At 45.2% G+C, this 21,608-nt stretch overlaps 1 protein-coding gene across 1 annotated transcript in view; it reads left to right on the forward strand.

The window, feature by feature from the left end:
- Positions 1-21,608, forward strand: part of LOC109854418 (E3 ubiquitin-protein ligase MIB1) — a 353,567-nt gene that overhangs the window by 32,063 nt on the left and 299,896 nt on the right. Inside the window, exon 9 of the mRNA XM_020427486.1 lies at positions 14,749-14,900. Coding sequence (XP_020283075.1) covers positions 14,749-14,900 — 152 coding nt within the window. The remainder of the gene's footprint in view (positions 1-14,748; positions 14,901-21,608) is intronic.

Below are 21,608 nucleotides of genomic sequence, written 5' to 3' on the forward strand. Positions count from 1 at the left end.
TTGATATTATTCTCGCTCGAATATGCTTAGCGTCTCGAGAAATATGCTGAGGAGGGAGGGAGAACGACGAATGTGCCTTCGATCACGTAAAGACGTTACTTTGATCGAAGAAATGGCCGTCGACTTTACGGAGAAAGCCAACAAGGCATTTTTCGCGAGAGAGCACTATTTCATGCAGATGGAAGACTCTCCGGAGGATGATTTATTCGTTGCACGTAGGAAATACCGAGGGAAATGGAACTTATACAAGCCGAGCGACGGAACGTGAATGTTCTTCGGCATATTTTTTACGATAGATTTGCCAGGGGATATAACCGGTTATAGTCGGGCGGTTTGGGTCTCTGTCATGCAAATTGATAAATATCCTTACACATTTGATTTTTTGAAATTCCGAATCATTTTTGCTTTCAAGGATTTTTTTTTAAATAAAAAACAATCTTCGGAATGTTAATTACTAATGCACCGCGATGATTGTTTTTTTTTGTTTTTAAATTGAAATTTGAACAGAAAACCCTTTCATGTGATATCGACGATCGATGCGAGAAATACCTCTCGCGTTTCTATATCCTCATGTAATACATTGTCAGCTCCGGTCAGTAGTTGTATCGGTGCAACGAGATATTCTCGCGATGCATATAAGTCAGAGAGACTGCAAGGATGATAAATCCCACACGTGCCTTTAGGTTGGCCGTGTTATCGCTGCCAAGTACAGGACGAGATGAGCCCGGGGACGACGATGGTCTCGCGTGTCTTGTAATTCCGTACATTCGCGATCGCTCTCTTCCCTTGTCCGGATCTCTCTCTCTCTCTCCTCTCTCTCTCTCTCTTTCTCACTCTCCTTCTCTCGATCCCTTTTCAGGATCTCCCTCTGGCTGCGGATGTGCTGGCTGTGTCCTGGTATTCGTCCCGCGACACTCAAACGCTCGGAGTAACCGTCGTCGCAGTATATACAGCTCACGTACCGGTTTAATATAGACACGGCGGTAACTCCGGGGCGACTGCTCTATTTCGCGCGCAGAAACGCGCCGCATACATGCGTTTGACAAGTGGGAGGAAGGCGCCGAGGTGTCCTCGAGAAGAGCGACCAGAGGGCCTCGTTGAGGCGCTCGTCGTTATTGTCGGGCGTTTCAACGACCCACCACGTACGTGCTTCGTTCATGCGACAAGTATTTGACAGGTGTCAACGGCAACGCCGAGTGTGAGGAAAAACACCGAAAGTAAAACCAAAACGATTCAGACATGGAAAAATTTCGTTACTCGGTGTGTATGCATGACAGTTACTGTAAATTCGACAGCGCTACATACAGAATTCACTCGGTTTGGAATTTAGTTTGAGGGAGAGAGAAAGAGAGAGAGAGAGAAAGAGAGAGGGAGGGAGGAGCCGCGCAGTTCGGACTTGGCCAACTGCCGTATCTTGTGTTCCACCCTCTTAGCAATTTGGATAATGCGACACGTTCACGCATCGACGCGACGGCAGATCTGCGGTTTTTGAGGCGATAGGTAATGCCGTGTACCGGGACTGTAAATCAGATACTGCCGACGTGACCCTCGCTACACGGCTCACGGGGATGGAACGCTGCATTGACAGCCATAAACATGTCACCGTGGAACATCTCTGGCGCGCAGGGCCTGAGATATATTGCGTATTATTTTGGTTATTGGCATCCGCGAAGGGACACTCGCGTCCAAGTATGATTTCCCAAATGGACTCTCTCGCGAATGTGACGATTTACGCGATGTGACGAAGAAAATTAATCAGTTGTTGTACTCCGCCGTACTACGGATCGACTTTTAATCCCGTGTAATGGCGGATATCTCAACGTTTATCGAGACACGCGAATAGAACACATAATTAATGTCGATCTCGGTATTCAATTGCAAAACAAAGAGAAAGAGAAAGAGAGAGAGAGAGAGAGAGAGAAAAAAAAGAAAATGTTAATTAAAGAGATTGTAAACATTTTTGTTGAGTGTGAAAATTTGTCACTAAACGGTCCGCGCGAATCCGGCAGATTACTTACTTTTGAGAAACGGTCGGACGGGCATCTCTACATCCCGCGGCGATTATAACACTCGTGGAATTAAGCAATATGAAATATTCATAGGTGGCTTTTACGAGCGGAGCTGCGCGCGCTAACATATATTATTTTATTACCTAGTGGACGTTGCATAATGTCCGCGGCACGTAGACCAACCCGTGATACGACGCGGAGGTGCGCGGGTAGGAGAGGGACGATTGTTACGCGATCCTCCATTGTTTTATATTATAATTTGTCATCGTGACGGCGGCGTCCGAAGCGCCGCATTCGGCGGTGCCTAACCGGCTCGGCATTTTGCCAGATATAATTCGGACTTTTCGGTAAACATTCGCGCTTGTTATTTGCGCTCGCGCCTGCCTAACCCCCGCAACATTATATTCATTCGAAATCTAATCCCGCGAAAACAAATCAACTTAATCGGAAACGCGATATTAAACAGACGAGATAGATGAATACAGATCGTTGAATTGCAATAAATTTAGATACATCGGGAATATTGATCAGCGAGCAAATGTAATTGCTCTGTGTGTTATTCAATACCATTTGTTATTAATGGACCAATTGCGGATATGAATTATTATAGCGTACGTGGGAGAGAATTTGTCTCTCGCTCAAAATTATGTTATTTCAAGCGCGCACATTGTAAGTATTTTAAACTTAAATTAATTGCCGTTGCGGCAGAGTGCAGCGCGACGGAATTTATATCACATCTACGTATTTCTGTTGTGTTTAACTAAAAAGAAAATATAAGGATATATATTGCCAAATGGGGTTACAACGTTTCGATCAATGCCGCGCTGAAAAACTCCAATTTTGACTCCCGCAATAATCGGATTTATAAATTACAATCACGTTTAATAAAGTAAATGATTTGAGCTCGGCTATTGTGTCGATATCATGGACGGTTTTTCTTTTGTCGCGCGAATGTGCGGTCAGAATGTGGCGACGGATAAAGGATCGGTCCTCGACGTTGAGAACTGCTGCGCAGCGAGGGTGGAGGACGATCAGGCTGAGAGAGAGAGAACGAGAAAGGACGGCGCACGTGTGGAACTCTGCTTTGTACGTGTGCGTATAAACGGACGGAATTGTGTGCGAGCTGGTCCGGTTAGGTGCTACTTTACGGGCAGTAACTGCCGCCGTAAACATAGCAAACACAGGCAGGCCGCGCCTGGTTCCAACCTCGATCACGGCCCGCACTCTTCCGCTTTTTCTCCCAATTTTATTTTATCCCCCGTACACCACCGAGAATGTCTAATCGCCACGTTCGTCCGCTTCTCCCCTCTTTGCCTTTCGCTACGACCGATCGGCCAGAAGATATCGAAACCGAAGGCTGCACCTGGGATGCAGCGGATTGAGTTTGAAATGAACTTCTCCGTCCCTTTCGGACTGTCCCATCAGAGAGGATTAGATTTTACGGGTCGTTAGTCGGTAAACGAGACTGTCTATAATCGCCGGGAGCTTAGAAATAGAGCGCGACTGATTTTCGAGGCCATTAGCGCTTAACTGGCCGCCGTTTAGTACGTCTGTAACGTGAATTTATCTTCTCTCTTTTTTCTTTGCGACAGTTCTCGATTGCGCGATAGATTGAACAATACGATCACGTAATATCACAGACAATCTCGTCGCTGTTGGTAACATCGATATATACATATTAATATCAGCCGCGGCACGGAGTTGTAAACTATGGTAAATTTTCTCTAAAATTTGAATATCCAAAATATATTAGAGCGTCAAGGTACCTTTTTACTATCTAGGAACGAGGTCAATTTTGTGTACGTGTGTGTGTGTGCGCGCGTGTGTATGTGTGTGTGTGCGCGCACGGGACTTAAGCTCCGGTCGTCGTGCGGCTTTGGCCGTGCGGCGAGTACGTGACGCGACGTTTCCAAGCGCGTTCTCCAAGATACGATAGCTCGTTCCGAGAGTAACTCGAGCCGCGCGCGACCCGTCTCTCCCTCTCGCCGTCGAGTTATCTCTGCAGTATCTGCTGCATAAATCAGGAGCCGTGGATTACGAAGCTAAGGCTGCGGAAGTAACGGGATTAACGTGCATCGCCGGTTAAGGGTGGGTGTATGCGCGCGCGCGCGCGCGCAAGCGAGCGAACGAGCGAGCGATGCGCTTCGCGGCGCGGCGCGGCGCAAACTATATAATTGAAAGGAGGATGAAGCGCGGTTTGCGTTCTACGTGTCGGACTATCATTTACGCCGCTTGTCCAAATTTATATGCGAGCGCACGAAATTTATCGCGGATTATTACACATACATCAGCGTTTGTTTGTTTTTAATAAACCGAGCATTAACAAAAAAAAAAAAAAAAACGTCAACGGACACGTATCGTCCGGTTTAAGTGAAAGAGAAGTAACTCTTGGTACCAGGATCCATCCATCCTACCTACTGACGCTGAAACAAGTTTGTTTCCTTACGTAAGAGAGAGCCAACGTCGAGCGACCTGGTTTTCGGTTGTTGGTACCGTCTCGCGCGATACTCTGTTGGTTCTTGCCATTAGACAGAGAACTCGGCGATAATTCACAAAGACGTAAGCGCGAATGTCTTATTCCGATTCTCTCTCTCGGCTTTAAAGTAATTTTGGAATTAGCCGCCGAAACGTGGATCGCGAGAAAGCTTGTTCCACTTTGGAGTTTGCAAACACATAAACTCCGGTTGCTTGTCAAGACGCCATTTCGCCGATGAAGAAGCTCTCGGAAACGTTTGACGACAAATTTTCGGCAACGAAGCGAGCATCGGTAGTATTTTTGTTTAGAAACTAATGTAATTAAAGATTAAGCACGCGCGGCAACAAACAACGCGAACGAGTTCTCGCGATAGTAATAAAATCTTAACCGGCGAGGAAGAGATGAGGAGGAGGAGGAGAGGAAAAGTGCTCTATCGATTATTCGCGCTAAGCTATCGAAGCGTAAAAGCTAACCACTCCGTATTTATGTTACGGTTATATATTGGTGGCGTAGAAAACGTTGTTGACAATGGGAAGATGTATGGAAGAGGCGGTTAACAGTAGGGTCACGTTGTTCTTGCAGTCGCAAATACTTTAATCTCGCGCTCATCCCACCGGGTCGCTTCGCAAGCTTTCCGTATACGCGCTAAAGTTTTCCGTTTCCTTCGCTCGCATTACGGGGCGCGAGAACGTTTCTCTCGTCTGGCCGATGTCGGGTAGATTTAAGGTGGAAGCGAGTTTTCGGTAAGCCTCGCTTCTTAGTCTGGCAAATAGCGCGGCGGCGGCGGCGGCGGCTCGAAAATCCTTCTCGCGTGAGCATCGGAGTCTCGCGTGTATCGTTCGATCCCCGATGTACAGCCAGAATTAGAGATTTACGCGAATTCGTCGAAATTTATGTACGTCTTCGTGGAAATTGACGCTGAGTTAGAGCCCTAGCGGCACGCTAGACGCTACGTGAGTCAGAAACTATAAGTTTTCGGGCGCGTTTATATAGCAGCGCGTCCCAAAGATTTATGTATGACCGCGAGTCGAAATCGCGTCAGAGTTAGGGACCGGTGTATTTCATTAGCGACGTGCCGGTATATAATATTCTAGAGGGGGTTTATACCCCTTCGTATAATTGTCCGGGACAATCGTGTCTCTCCTCGAGCTCGACAGTATTTTCGCCGTTATTCCGGCGAAAAGTGGATTGCGATGGTTTGGACGGTTACCAAGAAGCAGTATGAACACGAGTTGTAGCGGCAAGGGAATAGATCTCTCGAATACGTGGCGACTACCACAAAGAGAGAGAAAGAGAGAAAGAAAGAGAGAGAGAGAGAGAGAGAAAGAGCAGCGTGTAAACCGGGGTTCTGGTTTCAACGAGTTATTTACGACAGTTTGTCGTAACATTTTTCAGAAGTTTAATGTGGCGAAATATTCACGATTCGGCGCTCTCCCAAAAATTCGAATGGAAGGTTTTGTGTTTGTGCATTTTCGAAGTTCCTACGTGCAAATTTGTCCTTTATGGCGTGTTGCGTGACGACGTATTTACGCTCAAAGCCAAAACGAATCATAATACACAATATATATTCACCTTTGTGATGCATTCTAAATGCACAAACAAATATCAACCGCATTTTAAATTAACAAAAAAAAAAAGAAAGAAAAAACATCAAATTAACTGAAACAGGTAAATACCGGAGACAGTGAAGTAAACAACGGCAACGGAACTCGTGTCGGTCGGGCTTGGTCTTTTCTTTTCATCCTCGCTTCTCTTCTGCGTCGCAAACCGACCACTTCTATTTCTCTGGTCCAGGTCGGGCACCATTTTCCAAGACCCCTCGTGACGCTCGAGAGAATAATTTAGAGAGCACTTTGGTGGTGACGGCGACGGCGGAGGCGGTGGCGACTTCACCCGACCACCACCCACTCAAGCAGCGCCGACCGAAGATATCTTTCCACTTGCTTTTCCAACCTTCTTCTTCCTGCCGCGCCCGCTTTATGAATTGTCTGGTCCGAAGTTATGGCCGGTCCGGGAACCCGTAAACCACCGGCAACACCGTCGCGAATCAACCGGAGGTCGACTGTCGGTGACGTCCGCGAGGCCCTTTCGCGGAGAATCTCCGATAGACTTCCGGTCTTGCCAGAGTCGGCGCCGTCTTTCTTCGCCCGTACATAGAAAGAAGAAGAGGAGAGAGAGAGAGAGAGAGAGAGAGAAAGAGAGAGAGAGAGAGAGAGAGAGAGAGAGAGAGAGAGANAGAGAGAGAGAGAGAGAGAGAGAGAGAGAGAGAGAGAGAGAGAAAAAGGAGATTACCTCAGCTTTTGGAATCGAGCGGTCGCCAACTGCAGTCTTTCGACTTATAGACATTTCGCGCGACCTCCTACGCGTTCGCTCGAAATAATCGTGGCTCTGACGTTTATGTGACTTTTGCGCCATAGATATGTACAAACAAATGCAATTTCCAGAACATCGACCAGATCCGAATCACATACGAAAAACCGAGAAATACGATTACGATTACTCGATTTTAATTGCACGAAAGAGAGAGAGAGAGAGAGAATGATGCGCGCAATAAAACGAGCAATGCGTAGGTCTCGTTATCGATCGTCGGTGCAATTAAGCGTAGTACAGAGCGAGGCGAGATGACGTTTGCATGCTGCAAGCTTGCCCGTTCGATGAATGACAGTTCTTGCTGCTTTGGACGACGCGCTCGATACTCGATGATATTTTGATAGCCAGATCGACGTTGACGCAATGACAAGTTTGCTTCTGATTCGCGGGAGAAACGACGCGCTTGCGATAGTGTTGCGATATCAGGCCAGGCAAGAGCAGAAAGCGAAGAGACAAGAGCATGACTGAACCAATACTTTGATGGATGATGCCATCGCTCGGGTTTGGCATCAATACTGCGTGCTTGAAGGAACGCGTTGACAAGAAAATAGGCGTCACGGTGGGAAAGACAGTTTTATACATCACAGAGTTTTTATATGATAGCCGCGCGTTATACGACGGATCGATTAACTCTGTAAATTCGCGAAGATACAAAATGTTCCATTTTCACGATATGCATATCGTGTGCGTTTTCTTTTTGTCGAGCTACATTATTTATCTCGTTAGACGCAAAAACCCACTATTGTAGCTCCACATGTGTAAGCTTGTCTGCAGGACACAGGTAACGCTGTTTCGCGAACAATATTCGAGTCGCTCCTCAAACAGAGCTTGAAATTTTATTTTTTTTTTTTTTTCGTTTCGAGCGCACTCGTAAACCGAACTTTTGTCTCTTTGACTACTTTAATTTCGAGGAGATACAATCGTATCTGTCTGATCATCGGCGCGGAAACGCGTGACACACATCGGAGTGTGCAGCAATTTTACATCGTCGAAGTTGGATGTTATCCGTCTTTCTCTGTGACAATTTTCGTTTTGCAATACGGAAAAGGAGAGAGCGATCAGAGAAAGGAAGCGTAGGGTCGCTCTCGCGACCACGAAATATAGTCGGAGTCTCTTTGTTGCGACAAAGAGTGAGCTCGAGGCGAGGGGTCCAGCGGGACAAGGAGCACGTTAATACTAAAAGCAATAAGCAAGGAGTGGCCGCGGGAGGTGGCGGCAGGGCGGATGCAGGGTTTTCCGAAGTTATTGTTGTGACCATCACTATTCCGCCTGGCTAGCGTCTCCGCCATTCCTAACCCCTCTCCCCCTTCTCCCTCTCTCTCTCTCTCTTTCTCTTGCTAAATTAAATTTCGCCCCATGCGCGGAAGACCGCGTAACAAAGACCCGAGAAAAGTTTGTTTGTTGGCATCGAGAGAAAATTATGCAGAGCCGATTCTCTTGAGTACTTTACATTGCGCATTTCTTGATTAGAAAAGCGGCTTTTACACTGTCGCGTCGCTCGCTTTTCTCGTGTAAAACGAAGAACACGATACGATCGACTTGCGCTCGTTGAAAATTTGAATGATCCTGAAACGGCGAAACGTCTGTGTCGGAACTTTCTAGCCAGCGTTATACATCGTCGTAAAACACGACGCGCTCATTCGTGTGTTCGGAAAGGCACTTTCTCGAAAACACACAGAGAAATTTTCCTTCATTTTAGTTTATTCTCCTTCGTGCCCTCCCCGTTTTAACAGTCACTTCTTTATAGAGTAGTCACAGTATTCTCTCCGCGCGAGTCTAATTTTCTTTTTCTTTCTGTCTCTGTTATTTTATATTATCCGTATACCGCCAGTGTACCGTGGCAATTCAGCAAGCTCGACGAGTTACGAACTCGTCTGTCATAAAGTGCAGAGCGTTGAGCTGGGCGCACGACGTGCTCAGAAAAAACGATCTCATCAGGATGTTTCGATTCGGGAGAATTGCATTTGGCGCGCGCGTCGTGCTTGGGATCAAGCGTCGTCCGAAAGAACTGGGTCATCGATCCCCAGTAATATATATATATATATATATTTTTTTTTTAAATATTAGCGCACCTGGTCAGTGCGCTCTTTTCCGCGCGTTTTCTTCTCATAAAACTCGACAAATTGGACGAAGAAACGACTTAAAATGCTCAGACGCGTTCTTATCTCTCCCTCCTCCGGCCGTCTCTCTTTTCTTTCATTACGCACGTATTCGCTCGGAATTAATCCCCGAAATTCTTTATTCGCGACGATCTATCAGTTTAATCGGCTCACCGTCTGATTCGAAGAGTACACAATGAATCGCATCACGGCATCGCCCCCGTTGCGTAATCCTCGCGCCGGCAATTTATATTAATTAGCCGGTTCGCGCGCCGACCCATTCGCGTCCAACATAAATTACCACCGCTAATGATGAATGTCAGGTATAAACGTAATATTATGCAACCGTGCGGCGGTCTGTGTGTACGAGTGTGACTCGTCTTCTCCCCCGCGCCGCCAGGTAGATCTCGTCGTTAGAGGTGCGCACACCACACGTAACAACGCGTACGTGTGTTCACATACATTTGTCGCGAAATCAACGTGACGGTCCCAGCACGGTGATTACAACCCGTCGACACGCACGACAACTCGACATTACCTCCCGACCGCGGCGTGATTACAAATCATTGATCAAAAATTAGCAAGCCGCGCGATGATGACTGTTTTAATAAGTGCTTGTATTTACGCGCATCTATTCTATTTGCTGATTACACGTATGCTCCATATATGTATATATCGAATACAAGATTTAAATAGGGTGAACTTTTAAAATCAAATAAATTGAGTATGTAAAAAGTTTATATAATTTTTCTGATCGAACTCATGAGAATGTTCTACGGATGTAATTGTTACTCTCTAGTTTCGCGTTGAGAACCTAAGATTCTCTCTTACGATGAGAGACACGGTGTGTCATTTTATTTTCGCGATCAAATTCAGAGCTTCTAGCTGTGTGTTCCAGTAATTTAACCTAAATTTGCTTAACGAAGCAAAATTAGCGCGCTCACGACGTTCCGACTCGAACGAGGAGGGAAATTCGCGCGAGAGCGATACGATATATAATCAAAGAGAACGTATGCGACATATATTTTGGCGGATTATCGACTTTTGACGTGTATTGCTTGCTGACGGACGAGCGTCACGAAGCAACGTCCCCGCGCTCATCTGAGATCCGATCGAATCGATCAGTCCGGTCACGATCGGCGTAACGAGTTAGCCAACTCTTGTTTTTAGCACTTGCCGCTTTTATCTAGCCGCGCGGCAGGGGAAGAATCTTGCAGCCTCTGCACTTCTCTTGCAGTCTATTCGGATCAACTAGTTCTTTCTCTCCTCTCTCTCTCTCTCTCTCTCTCTTTCTTTCTCTCTCTCTCTCTCTCTCTCTTTCTCTCTCTCTCTCTCTCTCTTCTTTTCCGTAGGGAGTTCTCCCGGGGGTTCGTACACGACCCGCATACCAGACGTCGTCTTTTCGAGGCACCCTTTACCGGGTACCGCGCGTCGCTGGTCAGAGGATTCTCCGGGCCTCCTACTCAAAAGTAGGTGGGCTGGGTGGGAAAGGTTGGTTGCAATCAAGCGCGGACTTTGAGCGCCCCCCCCCCCCGTCCCGTTTTCTCACGGTTCGCATTATCTTCTCAGACTCCCGGTTGCGGTTCGAATTCCACCCCCTTGCTCTTCCTACTCTGCCCTCTCTTTACGCTGGAGAAATTGGAGGTTGAGGGATAACGACGAAGACGAGAGGAACGTCTCTCTTCTGTCTTTCTCCTATCTTTCTCTCTTTCTTTATTTCTCTGCAGTTCTTTTCTCTGTACCTTCTCGTTTCTTTGCAAAATCGCCATCGTTCGCCATCGTAAAATAGGAGTTAAGCCCGCAGCGGGCTGCGCCTTTGCGATCATTCCTAGTTAGATTTGACGAGGATGCGGTCTCTAAGAGCTCACTCGAGCGTATAGTCAAACAGAGCGGACGAATTCCCCATGTTAGTAACGAGCACATTCAAACGCTTGCAACAAGCGCACTGACGCAAAAATGAATCCAATCAATAACGGCATTGATTAAAAATGCGAAAAGAGTGAAATGTTTCCGTCCCATGATGCCACTTGCGCGCACAAAGCGTATTAATTGCGCGAAGATTTTTACATGTTGCGACAAAAAAAAGTACTTAAATAAGAGAGAGATTGAAGAATAAGTGTGTAATAATTAAAATTACTTTTCACACAAATATATTCAGTGATTTCGAAAAGAAATAAACTCTGCAATTTACTCATCGATATTGTCTCTCGGAACTGGTTACGTTTTGCAGTTTTGCAACGAAGAATAATAAAATTTCAACGTTGGCAAAGTCGTGTGTGTAAACTGCGATTATGAAAAAATAGATGAAATTAAATAAAAATGTTTATAAGAGAGCTTAAAAATGATTTATTGCCGCGATATTGCGTTAGGTGTGTGCAAGTAATGTTTTTCAATAATATCGCGGTGTATTCAAATGATATACCAAGCGATACGGGACGCGACACTGGGAGTAGAATACAATCTGTCCAAGTAACCGCGACGAGACCTAACCCAATATGATGCGCGTTTGTTACAAGAAGCGAGGGTACTTGGAATACCATTAGCTTCCTCGTAACAATGGAGATAGCAGGCCGTGTCCCCGTCGCGGTGCATTCGCCAGTCACGTCGAATAACTGCTCCTCCGATTTCGAGCGACGCGGCAACGCGCGCGGGCGCGCACGCTTGAAATCCGAGTTTGCTTTACGTCTTGTTGATGTCTTAAAGCTCTCATTAGTGTAGCTCGTCGCCTTCGACGAGCCAAACGATGGGCCGGGAGAGAATTAGCGATGTCAATATTTGCGATGCAATCAACCCGCTTCGACTTGCCCGCTCCTCGTCGTCGATTCGCCGCGCCCGCCCTCGCTTCCGACACCGGCGCTGATTGTCATCCACACTTCCATGACCAGGTTGCTGTGTTGTTGCTGTTGTCTTTTCTCATTTCGCCGGCTCGTTCACCTGATCTGTACACAGCATCGCTGATAGCTACCGGCGCCGACGTTCGGTATCCATTTTAAGCAGAATCCACAGTAGTGCGAGCCAAATTCCGAGCCCGCCTTTGTCGAACAGTTACGTACCATCAAGCAGTTCAACTTTTGTGAGCAGCTTCCCATCGGAGAACAATGTCTTATAAGTAGCAATACTGCCATAAAAAATAATGTAAATAATGATATTGCGGTAGAGCAGAGATATTGCATAAAGTACTTATCGCAATTATATATATATAGGTTTTGGTCAACGTAGATTTGAAGGAAAAGTTTATCTATGAGGGACGCAATTTTGCGTAAGCGTTTATTTCGTTTCCATATTTTCATTGTTTTCTACTTATTAAGTAGCGTAATAATAGCTTCTTTGAAGAGACGAGNAANTTTTTTTTTTTTTTTTTTTTTTTCACGGACGCATCCTTTAATTTAACGTACTACAACGATGTGTGACAAAACGGCCAACCGGTGGTAAAACTCGCGCACCGACCATTCGTACTTCTTACATTTGACAAGTCTCTGGCAATTTGTCGGCGTTAAGAATGATCAAGCGTCTCGAAGCGGATTGCGATGGCTGGGACGGCCAGCGGTGGTGAATCGTGACGGCGAAGCGTTCGCGACGCGAGGAGGAAGAAGACGGGCAGAGAGAAATGTCGAAATTAAAGTTTTCGCAAGTTATTCGAACGCTACCTGCGGCTCGCGCGCCGTATGAATCGAATGTCATTTGTTGGACTTAAACGAGTGGGCGGTGGAAAGATATAAAGGAGGAGAACGGTTGGGGTTGGATGAAAGGGAGGAAGGAGGAGGTTATATACGCAAACCCTTTCCCAGAAGGAACAGCCGGAACGTCGAATGGAAGAAGGACCACATTGGCGAAAAAGCGCGCGTCAGCGTCGCAAATTGAAAGTCCGCATCCAGGGACCTACTATTTTCTCGTTCCGCTCGTATAAATCTCTGTTCGAGGTCAAGACGCGTCGAAGGAAAAAAAAAATCAAGTACGCTATCGCTTCGGGAATGAATTGCAATTGTTATCCACATGCAGCGTCGACGGACGCATTTGCATGAATTTTATCTGTATTTTAGAAAAGTCTTTTTTTTTTTTTTTTTATTTTTTATTTCTACGTACTTTTCTTGAAGATTCGTAATTTCCGTGGAATTGTTTGCTTGATTGCACGTGAAATAATTGCGTCGCGCGATTTTTCGTAATTGCTTTTAAGGATAATGGCTGAGAATAATAGTCGAGATTTCACGATCAGAGGTAAATAATACAGAAGGTCCTGTGACTGTCGCGCGATCTTTGCTCCGAACTAGTCCTATTCGCCGCGACAGTATTTTCCCTCAGGCTCTCGCTTCCCTCTTCGCTTTACCTCCGATTTCCAGTCCCATCTCTGACTCTCTTCTCTCTTTGCTTTTTCTCTCTCTCTCTCTCTCTCTCTCTCTCTCTCTCTCTTTTCCCCTTCTCTATCGCCTCTCTTGCTCTCTCTTTCTTCCTTTCACCCTCACCTAGTGGCGTGACACATGGCCAGCATTTATAGCGCGAGATAGCGCCGGCGGTTCTCGACAGTACCGGCAGATTTATCCTCCACGGTTATTGGAGTTATACAAAGGATTTTTCCAACTGATCCCATAAAGTATCTGTGCCTGATGCCCTATTATTTACGCAGCCCGGCAGCGGCTGATGCCGCGAAAGCGTGCGCTTTTCGCCCTTCCTAGTTTTTTACGTCGGAATGCGAGCGTCGTCATGAGCTTGTCGCTTGATGCTATTTTACGCTTCGTCGATTTACCGCGAATCGGTATCTCAGCGATATCACATTGAGTGAATTATTGTTGTAGATGAACGTCGGACGATCAACGATGTATTGGGTTACGTGAGATTTTCTTTCAAAAAGAAAAATTTTTGTTAGATTCAAGCGGAGAACGACGTAATTCTTTTATGATGTTCAAAGTGAGACAAATGTTAGAGAGAAAGAGAGAGAGAAAAAAAGCAAAAAAAACAATTTTTTTTTTCAGATGTTTGTTAAGTAATCTTTATGGGACCTAGTTCTCGGAAATTTGTGTCACGCGGTTTAGATGCGCAAATACTTGTATCGTTCGTGAATTGCACACGTTACACTGATCTATCGTTGTAGAGTTTATTTCTACGCTCGCTTGTTCGTTCGTTCGTTCGTGCGTTCGTTCGTTCGTTCGTTCGTTCGTTCATCTATTTGTTTGTTAGCGACCGACGAGTTCGTACTACGTTGTTCGGCATTAATGGATGGCCCCTGTTTCCGTACGTTTTATCGTCAACTGAAGCTCATAGGTATCGTCCGAATGGTAACCATCGGGGCCAAAACCGACCGAAGCATTGATCCACTTCTGTGGAATTTAGGTGAATGGAGTATGAATCTTCTCACTATGTACATGTGTGTCTGCATTATTTCAAGTTAAAAAAGATTTACAGAAGAAATTATAGAAGAAATTAAACCGATTAAATGAGAAAAGAAAGAAAACAATAAATCAACCAGACTATTTAGAAAATTACGTGTCGTCTTGCGTGATCATTTAATTAAATTCTTAGTTAAAATTATAATTCTGAAATATTTCGTCGTTGAAATATCTTGAAAAATTTTAGCGCATATTTTAGTCCTGTACGTTTTTTTCTGTACATTTTAATTACAAACAACAACGGAATAATTTACGACGTATATATATATATATATATATTATGTATATATATACATACATGTACATATATATATGTGTACATATATATACATACATATACATATATATATATATATATATATATATATATATACATATATATATAAGGCAAGAAAATATTTTCTTGCTTGCAGGATTCCGAAGGTGACACGCCCCTTCACGACGCGATCTCTAAGAAACGGGATGACATGTTGGCTCTGTTGTTGGACCACGCCGCAGACATCACCCTTACCAACAACAATGGCTTCAACGCTCTGCACCACGCTGCTCTTCGTGGCAACCCAAGGTGAGTGCTTCGCGTTTTCAGATGTGACGCTTTTGTCCGCGACGCTGAATGCGCCGTCGTTCTAGAATTTAACCGTCAGCGAGAGCTGCAGAGAAAGCTGCAGCGATGCGAGAAAGAGAGAGAGAGAGAAAGAGAGACACCAATAAACATCTCGCAGCGGATAACAATTAAGCACATCTCGCTTCTTGTAACTAATGGATCACTACATGTCCAGGTTGTATTTTGAGAATCTCGCATAATCGCGAGAATATCGCATTAATATCGAGTATATATTTAACCGCTATCATTGCAATCACGCTTAAATTTGTCTTTTTTGTTCTTTACATTTGCGCAAAATTGTACGATCGAAATTCTAATTGACAGAGGGAAAGAGAGATACTGTTCTATTTTTTTCAGAAGCACAAGCATTTAAGCTTAAACGTCGCTCGTGAACAATCGGTTTTCCGGTACGGGGCTTTTTTCCGCGAAAAGTTACGAGTGGGAAAAATATTCCAACGGCATGTCCAATCGGCCCGTTCTTCCTTCCGCTTTCTTTGTTCTCTTGTTCGACGAATCATAAAAGAACGTCGAACCGCAGATGTTCCTGAAGCCATCATTGTCGTCGACGTTCCCATCGTCTCGACGAAGTCTAATCGACCCGGTCATTCTCGAGAGGTAGCGAGTCAATTTTACCTCGATTCTCACCTCTCGTCCTTCCCGTTCAATTTAGCCACGCGTACTCTCGGAGAGCCTTTCGAGATTTGCCCACTTCTAGTTATTACTTCAAGGCAAAGACGGAGGTAACGAGAACGAGACGAGCGGATATTCTGATGGGAGAAGAGAGGCGATATCTAGTTCAAGCTCTAGACTATACATGACTTTGACTGAAATAACGTTATTTCGTAACAGCGCTCGCAATTGTCTACTTTATCCGGAATGTTTTCCTTCACGAGAAATTCCAGATAAAACTACATTTTTAGTTTACGCGATGTTTATGTTTTTCAGAAATATGCGCGCACCTCTTTAGACGAGTTTATTTTTTTGTTTTTGTTTTTGTTTTCTGTTACTCAGCTTAGCTCCTTTTGTGTGTACAAATGCAGATTTTAATGAATTCTGATGATTTCTATGCGACTACATTTTCCGTACTTTTTTTTTTCTAATTTTTTTTTCTCACAGGTTTTTGTTCGTTCTTTCGCTCTTTCTGTGTTTCTCTTCTTCTGATTTCTCCTGTTTGCACGAGAGAGATTCTCTTCAACGTTTCGCGCCTGTTTCCGGATCTAGAAAATGGTGGCGCCGGATGCATATACGTAGTTCTACAATCACGGTTACGAGGTGCATACCTACTTTCAATTTTTCAGCCGAGTCATGTATGTGTGTGCGTGTGTGAGAGAGAGAGTAAGCGACTCGCAGTCGTTTTTGCTCTGTGACGATGTTATCGCTGAAATAACAGGAAAATTTTCAACGAAAAAAGATAACGATATCACGATTCGCAAATCGCTTCTCTAGACTTTCTTAACCCTTACAGCAGTGTCGTGAAATGGAATTAGATTAGACATGTGTATATATATATATATATATATGAAACAGTAAAGAGTCTGAAATCTTCCGGCGCCAAGAAAATTAATCAGCGAGCAAGAACTCGGTGAGAATCGGAAGAGAAATTAACCGGTTGCTACTTTCTCGAATATTAAATAACACTACAATCTTAATTGTTGATTAAAATACGAAGGTTGTAACCTTCTGTCATCTCACGTTATATTTTCATTTATAAAGGAATTTTCTTTGGAACACTCGATTGCTCGGTAAATCCTCGTTTCCAGTCATATTGTTTTAATTGGTAACAGAGAGAAGAGCAAAGATATTGCGGAACAAATTTCTCTGATAAATCACTTCGCATTCCGCGCTTCCATTACGGCCGTTTTTGTGTGTACATAAAACATACGTATCTGTGTAGACAAACGTTTCCGTTCTATTGCTGTTAGTTGGGAAACAATGATCAAATGAGGTCACCCGGAGATTCTCGTTTCGACGACCGATCGATAGATTGGAACATATCGTGTCGATCGAATGTACAAGAGAGGGCGGTTCAATTTACCGCCCGACACATTATAATCCGACGTACGCGGTATGAGGAATTAGCGAGAACTCGATATCGTTATATATCTGATCCCGGGCGCGGGATCTCTCGTAAGCAAACGATAAGGGTGATCGTCCGAAGCACGATCGACGTCAAGATATGTCAACCTTAGCCGGTAGCCTCGTTTCGTTCTCCCTCAACGGCCGGGAAGGTAATTATAGCGACGATCTAACGCAGGAAAGACGCTCGAGGGTGACTCGAAAACTAATTCAGACTAGGATAGTTTGCGGTTAAGTGAAGCACTCGAAACCGATGAGGTTTACTTTGCCTGTCATTATATAGACCGAAGAGCGAACGGGATTTCGCGCGCGGGGTCTTCAACTAGGCACTGCAATCACAGAAACGTATTAACGCCCGAAATAGGTAGAACGTACTTGTGTGTGTGTATGTGTAAGGGGAGAAGCGCACCGTACAATCAAGGATCGTTTGCTCTTCGTGAAGAAGCAGCGATTTCTGCTTGAGCTGAGCGAGATAAACGTTACAAACGCGGGCGCGCTCGATACGGAGCTGCGCGATACGGGTCAGCGAGGTAAGGATAGCGTTTCGTACGTGATTGCTCGGCCCGAATGCGAGTTTAAAGCGTCAGCGAATACGTGTCCGTGCTCGTTACACCGGTTGCATTTCCAAAGTACACTTGGATAAAGACGAATGTCGGGTGTGCTTCTTCACGTCTCGGCGTCCTTTTTTCTTCCGTCTTGCCGCTTGGTCATGAACGGTCCATGGCCTTTCTTATAACTCTATCTCTCTCTCTTTCTCTTTTTTTGCCTCTTCCGACTCTGCTCGTGCCCCGGTTCGGCCTTTCGTCGGGTTTGCGCTCGCCTTCTGAAGGAACCGCCAGGTCTCTCTCAAGACCTGTGCCGCGGTGCTCTGGAGCCGAACGAACGGACGTCCGGAGACGTAATTTCCTGCTCTCCTGGTGCGGCCTGCCGACCCTTTCTCTCCTCGTTCCCTTCCTTTGCTCTATTCCTCGTTCGCGTCTGCCGCTTTGTACGGTACATTCTCCCGGGGTTGTCGACGAAACTTCCCTCGTTTTCCATACCTCTGCCTACGTTTCTGTGCGATCTCGAATTAGAGTCGACCGGCCGAACGTGGTTGCAAACACTTGCGCGAAGACACGCGCGTCAAAGAAAACAATTGCAGAGTCTCGAATTTGCCGCAATTAATTAATTAACGTTGATTAAATGACAATCCTAGCAATGTGACAAGAATACATGTATGTACAAAACACAGTTTTTTTACTTAAAAAAAAATTTTTTTTTTTTTTTTTTTACTTATTCTCTGCATTTGAAATTTTTTTAAAATTTTACACGCACGCAATCTGAATTAATTTATAGTTCAATTACTTATTCAAAATATGTGGCTTAATTCTCTTTATCGCTACATTGTTAATATCGTTTGCGCGTATCTATTATTACTAAATCCATTGTATCTCTGTTAAACGTGTGCAAGGGATTATCGCCACAACATAATAAATTTTCACTCAGCTCTGCGGCGAGCACGGCGGCGTAAAGCGATCGCGTAATAAATAGTGCATCAGCGTTACATCATCGGCGATGAGTATTCTATGAGCTATAATATTTTTTTACGGCTATACTCTGCGATACTGCGATACCGGATTGCAATCAATAATGCTTTATCGTTGGAAGAGAGTGGAAATACGGTCAAAGCGTCGGTCAATACGCGGGCGTTACAGTGGAAGGGCAATTAAAATCGGCCGCTTATGGTATCCCTTTGTTAGTGCCGGCTCGCAATAGGTTGTTATTCAACCGTGATAGTCTAATCATTATGCTCGCCGGCAGAGATACAAATACTCGCGCGAATCATATACTAAATTCTACCGCATGAATCGGAACCAAATCCGTGGGCGTTAAATACTGCGGTACCATCTGCGTGTCGACAACTGATTGACGTAAATCACAAAATCGATGGTTTAAATTGTCATCCTTTGTAACGTCCATCATTACAAAATAACGATGTAACCGGCGCATTACGTAACAAATTTGTACTGCAAAAATATACACACGTGTGTGTATGTAATGCGATACTCGTCAGAAACGTTCTAGTTTTTTGTTTTTTTTTTGTTTTTTTTAGTAGAAAAAAAAAACAGTTTTATTGGTTTACATGTTTGGTGGGTAATTTTATTAGAGCGTTATTTTCACGATTGTTAATTTTGCGCAGCGAGACTTTGTAGCTCACGTTTGTTGAACGTTACCCTTTGCATTTTTCCACGACCGAGACCGTACGACTGTTAACCACGAAGTTATAATACTAATTCGAGTTCGCTCTGATGTCTCGTACGGCTTGATTATGTTAGTCACACACGCCGCGCTCCGTACTAACGCTGATCTAGCCAACGTACACATCGTCGTACGCCCGCCCGTGAGCCGCTTTGATCTTCCCTCGTGGAGCCGCACTCTGATTGTGACACGCCGAGTCAGAACAACCGCGCAAGAGATCCCCGCTCCGGCGGTCAATTCCGTTTGTTTTGTTCTGTTTCGTTGGGACGACGGTCACGTATGTACCTGCCGAAGAGCTTTGCCGCAACGAGAGTGCAGCGGCGGCTCGTGATTAAAATTTTGTTAGCCTGGCGACTGATTTCCGGGGCAGCTTTGTGCATCAACGTGCAATCTCTCTGTTCGTCTGGATATAATCACCAATCGGCTCATCTTAGGCCTTCAGACCAGTCAATTGTTGTTTATTTAAGACCGATCTCTCTGTGTACGCAGATGTACTTAACTGTCGAGAGAGTTTCTGTGATATTTTCCGCCAATCTCGTCCGCGCGTTTCGTTTAAACTGTCATCGCCGCCTCTTCTCTCTCTCTCTCTCTCTCTTCTCACATCTCCGAGGAGATGAAACGCGGAAAAATTCATTCCACGGACTTTCGAGTTCTGGCAAGACTTTTCGTGCCGCGGTTTGATTGGTATTCCTGGGCACGCTCGCGCGAGGAAGAAGCAGCGGCGTAAAAGTAGTGGAAGGAGAAAAAGAAATAGTGAGAAACGGCAAAGAAATTCGAAAGATAGAAAGAGAAAAAAAGAACGAGATAGAGAGAGAGATAGATAGATAGAGTAAGAGAACGAAAGGAGTATGCGGCCGTATATTTCGCTCCGCGCTCGAAGATGTTCCGATCGACTGCCATAAACTTCGGAATAGTTGTCGGAATAATTAGCTTCGGTTCTCGCACTACTCACTGAATGCTCGTCGAGACTTGGTTTTGCCGTAGCAAGCATGACGTCGTAGGAATGGGGTGAGCTCGGAGAATGGCGCTAACTATAAAGGCGAGAAGGGAAGGGGAGGAAGGGATAATCATTTAAATAGCTCATCGAGCGCAAGCCATTTAATTTGCTCCGGCGAGAATCTAATTACTTCCAATAGTTTGTTAATTTCATTTGCCTACTTTGCCGCCATTAAATAATTATTACGGCACAATAGAGCGGCGCGAGAGGCAAGGCAATACGAGGCTCGTCGCAGCAGACGATGCGGAAAGCTATAAGCGAAAAGCTGAGTTCAAAGAGTTTTTCAAAGACGATCCCGACGAACCTCATTTCCGCGCACGATATCCGCGCGTTAAGGAGCCAGCGCGGAATATATCCGTTCTCCGAGTTCAGTTCAATCGGGTTGAATCTTAGACAAAAATAAAGTTCCACATACGTATATACAAAGTTGTGCGAACGTAGAAAACTGTATTAAATTGAACGAGTGCGCTTTTCCGTCTGTGATCGGAGTCATTGAACTCTATACGCTCGACGCGAAAGCGAAAAAAGAAAAGCGTGCGGAAACTGCGTGTCGCATTGTAGGATTTGAAATATTCTGTTAATTTTTCTCGCGTCGTTTTAGTTTTCGCATCGCGAAAATATATATTGCTAAAAGCACGCGTGTTCCTCTCGCAAATGAGTCTGGAAAACGAGTTGGTTTCAGGTCGCACTTCGCGGCGTGTGTTTTTCTCGCGAATTTCCCGCGTTAACCAAAATGACAGCGCGGAGAATAGAGGATAGAACATCTATTTGATACTCTCTCTCGACGCATCCTTATGGAAACACACATCGGTCCAAGCTCAGTCCAGCTGAGCTTTTCCTCAGCGCGCTCGCTCGTATTCTCCGGAGCTTAAACTATAATGGCGCGCTAACTACAGTCATATAGTCGCGGCACATAATAATGCGACGGCACCGCAGAGACGTGCCGCGCCGCCGATAATGTTAGCCGCGAGCATGAGCGCGCGCACGCACCCGCACACACACACACGTTCGCGCGGGCGATTATGTACGCGCGCGCGAACGAAATGCAGCCCCGCGCGTTATATCTATATCGAGTTATAATAGTCCTCGTGTTAAATCGCATGAGAGCCAAATCGCTTGGAACTAACCCCGGAGTATTCCCGCACCTCCTCGATCTCTCTCGTTGTCTGCTTCGCGCATCGCCTCCTCCCTCTATCCCTTCGAGTTCTCTCCCCGATTCTCCCTTTCCGGGAAATAATGCCTGGCGTTTTCCTCTAAAAATTACGCATTCAACCGTTTGCCACCCGTTGGAATTTTTTTTTTTTTTTTTTTTTTCTCGCGCTACTCCCTTCTCTGTCATTAATTAGGAAGAACCGTAA

Source organism: Pseudomyrmex gracilis, unplaced genomic scaffold (genome assembly GCF_002006095.1).
Source record: "Pseudomyrmex gracilis isolate BER0280 unplaced genomic scaffold, ASM200609v1 scaffold_65, whole genome shotgun sequence".
In the NCBI taxonomy this organism is placed as follows: Eukaryota; Metazoa; Arthropoda; class Insecta; order Hymenoptera; family Formicidae; genus Pseudomyrmex; species Pseudomyrmex gracilis.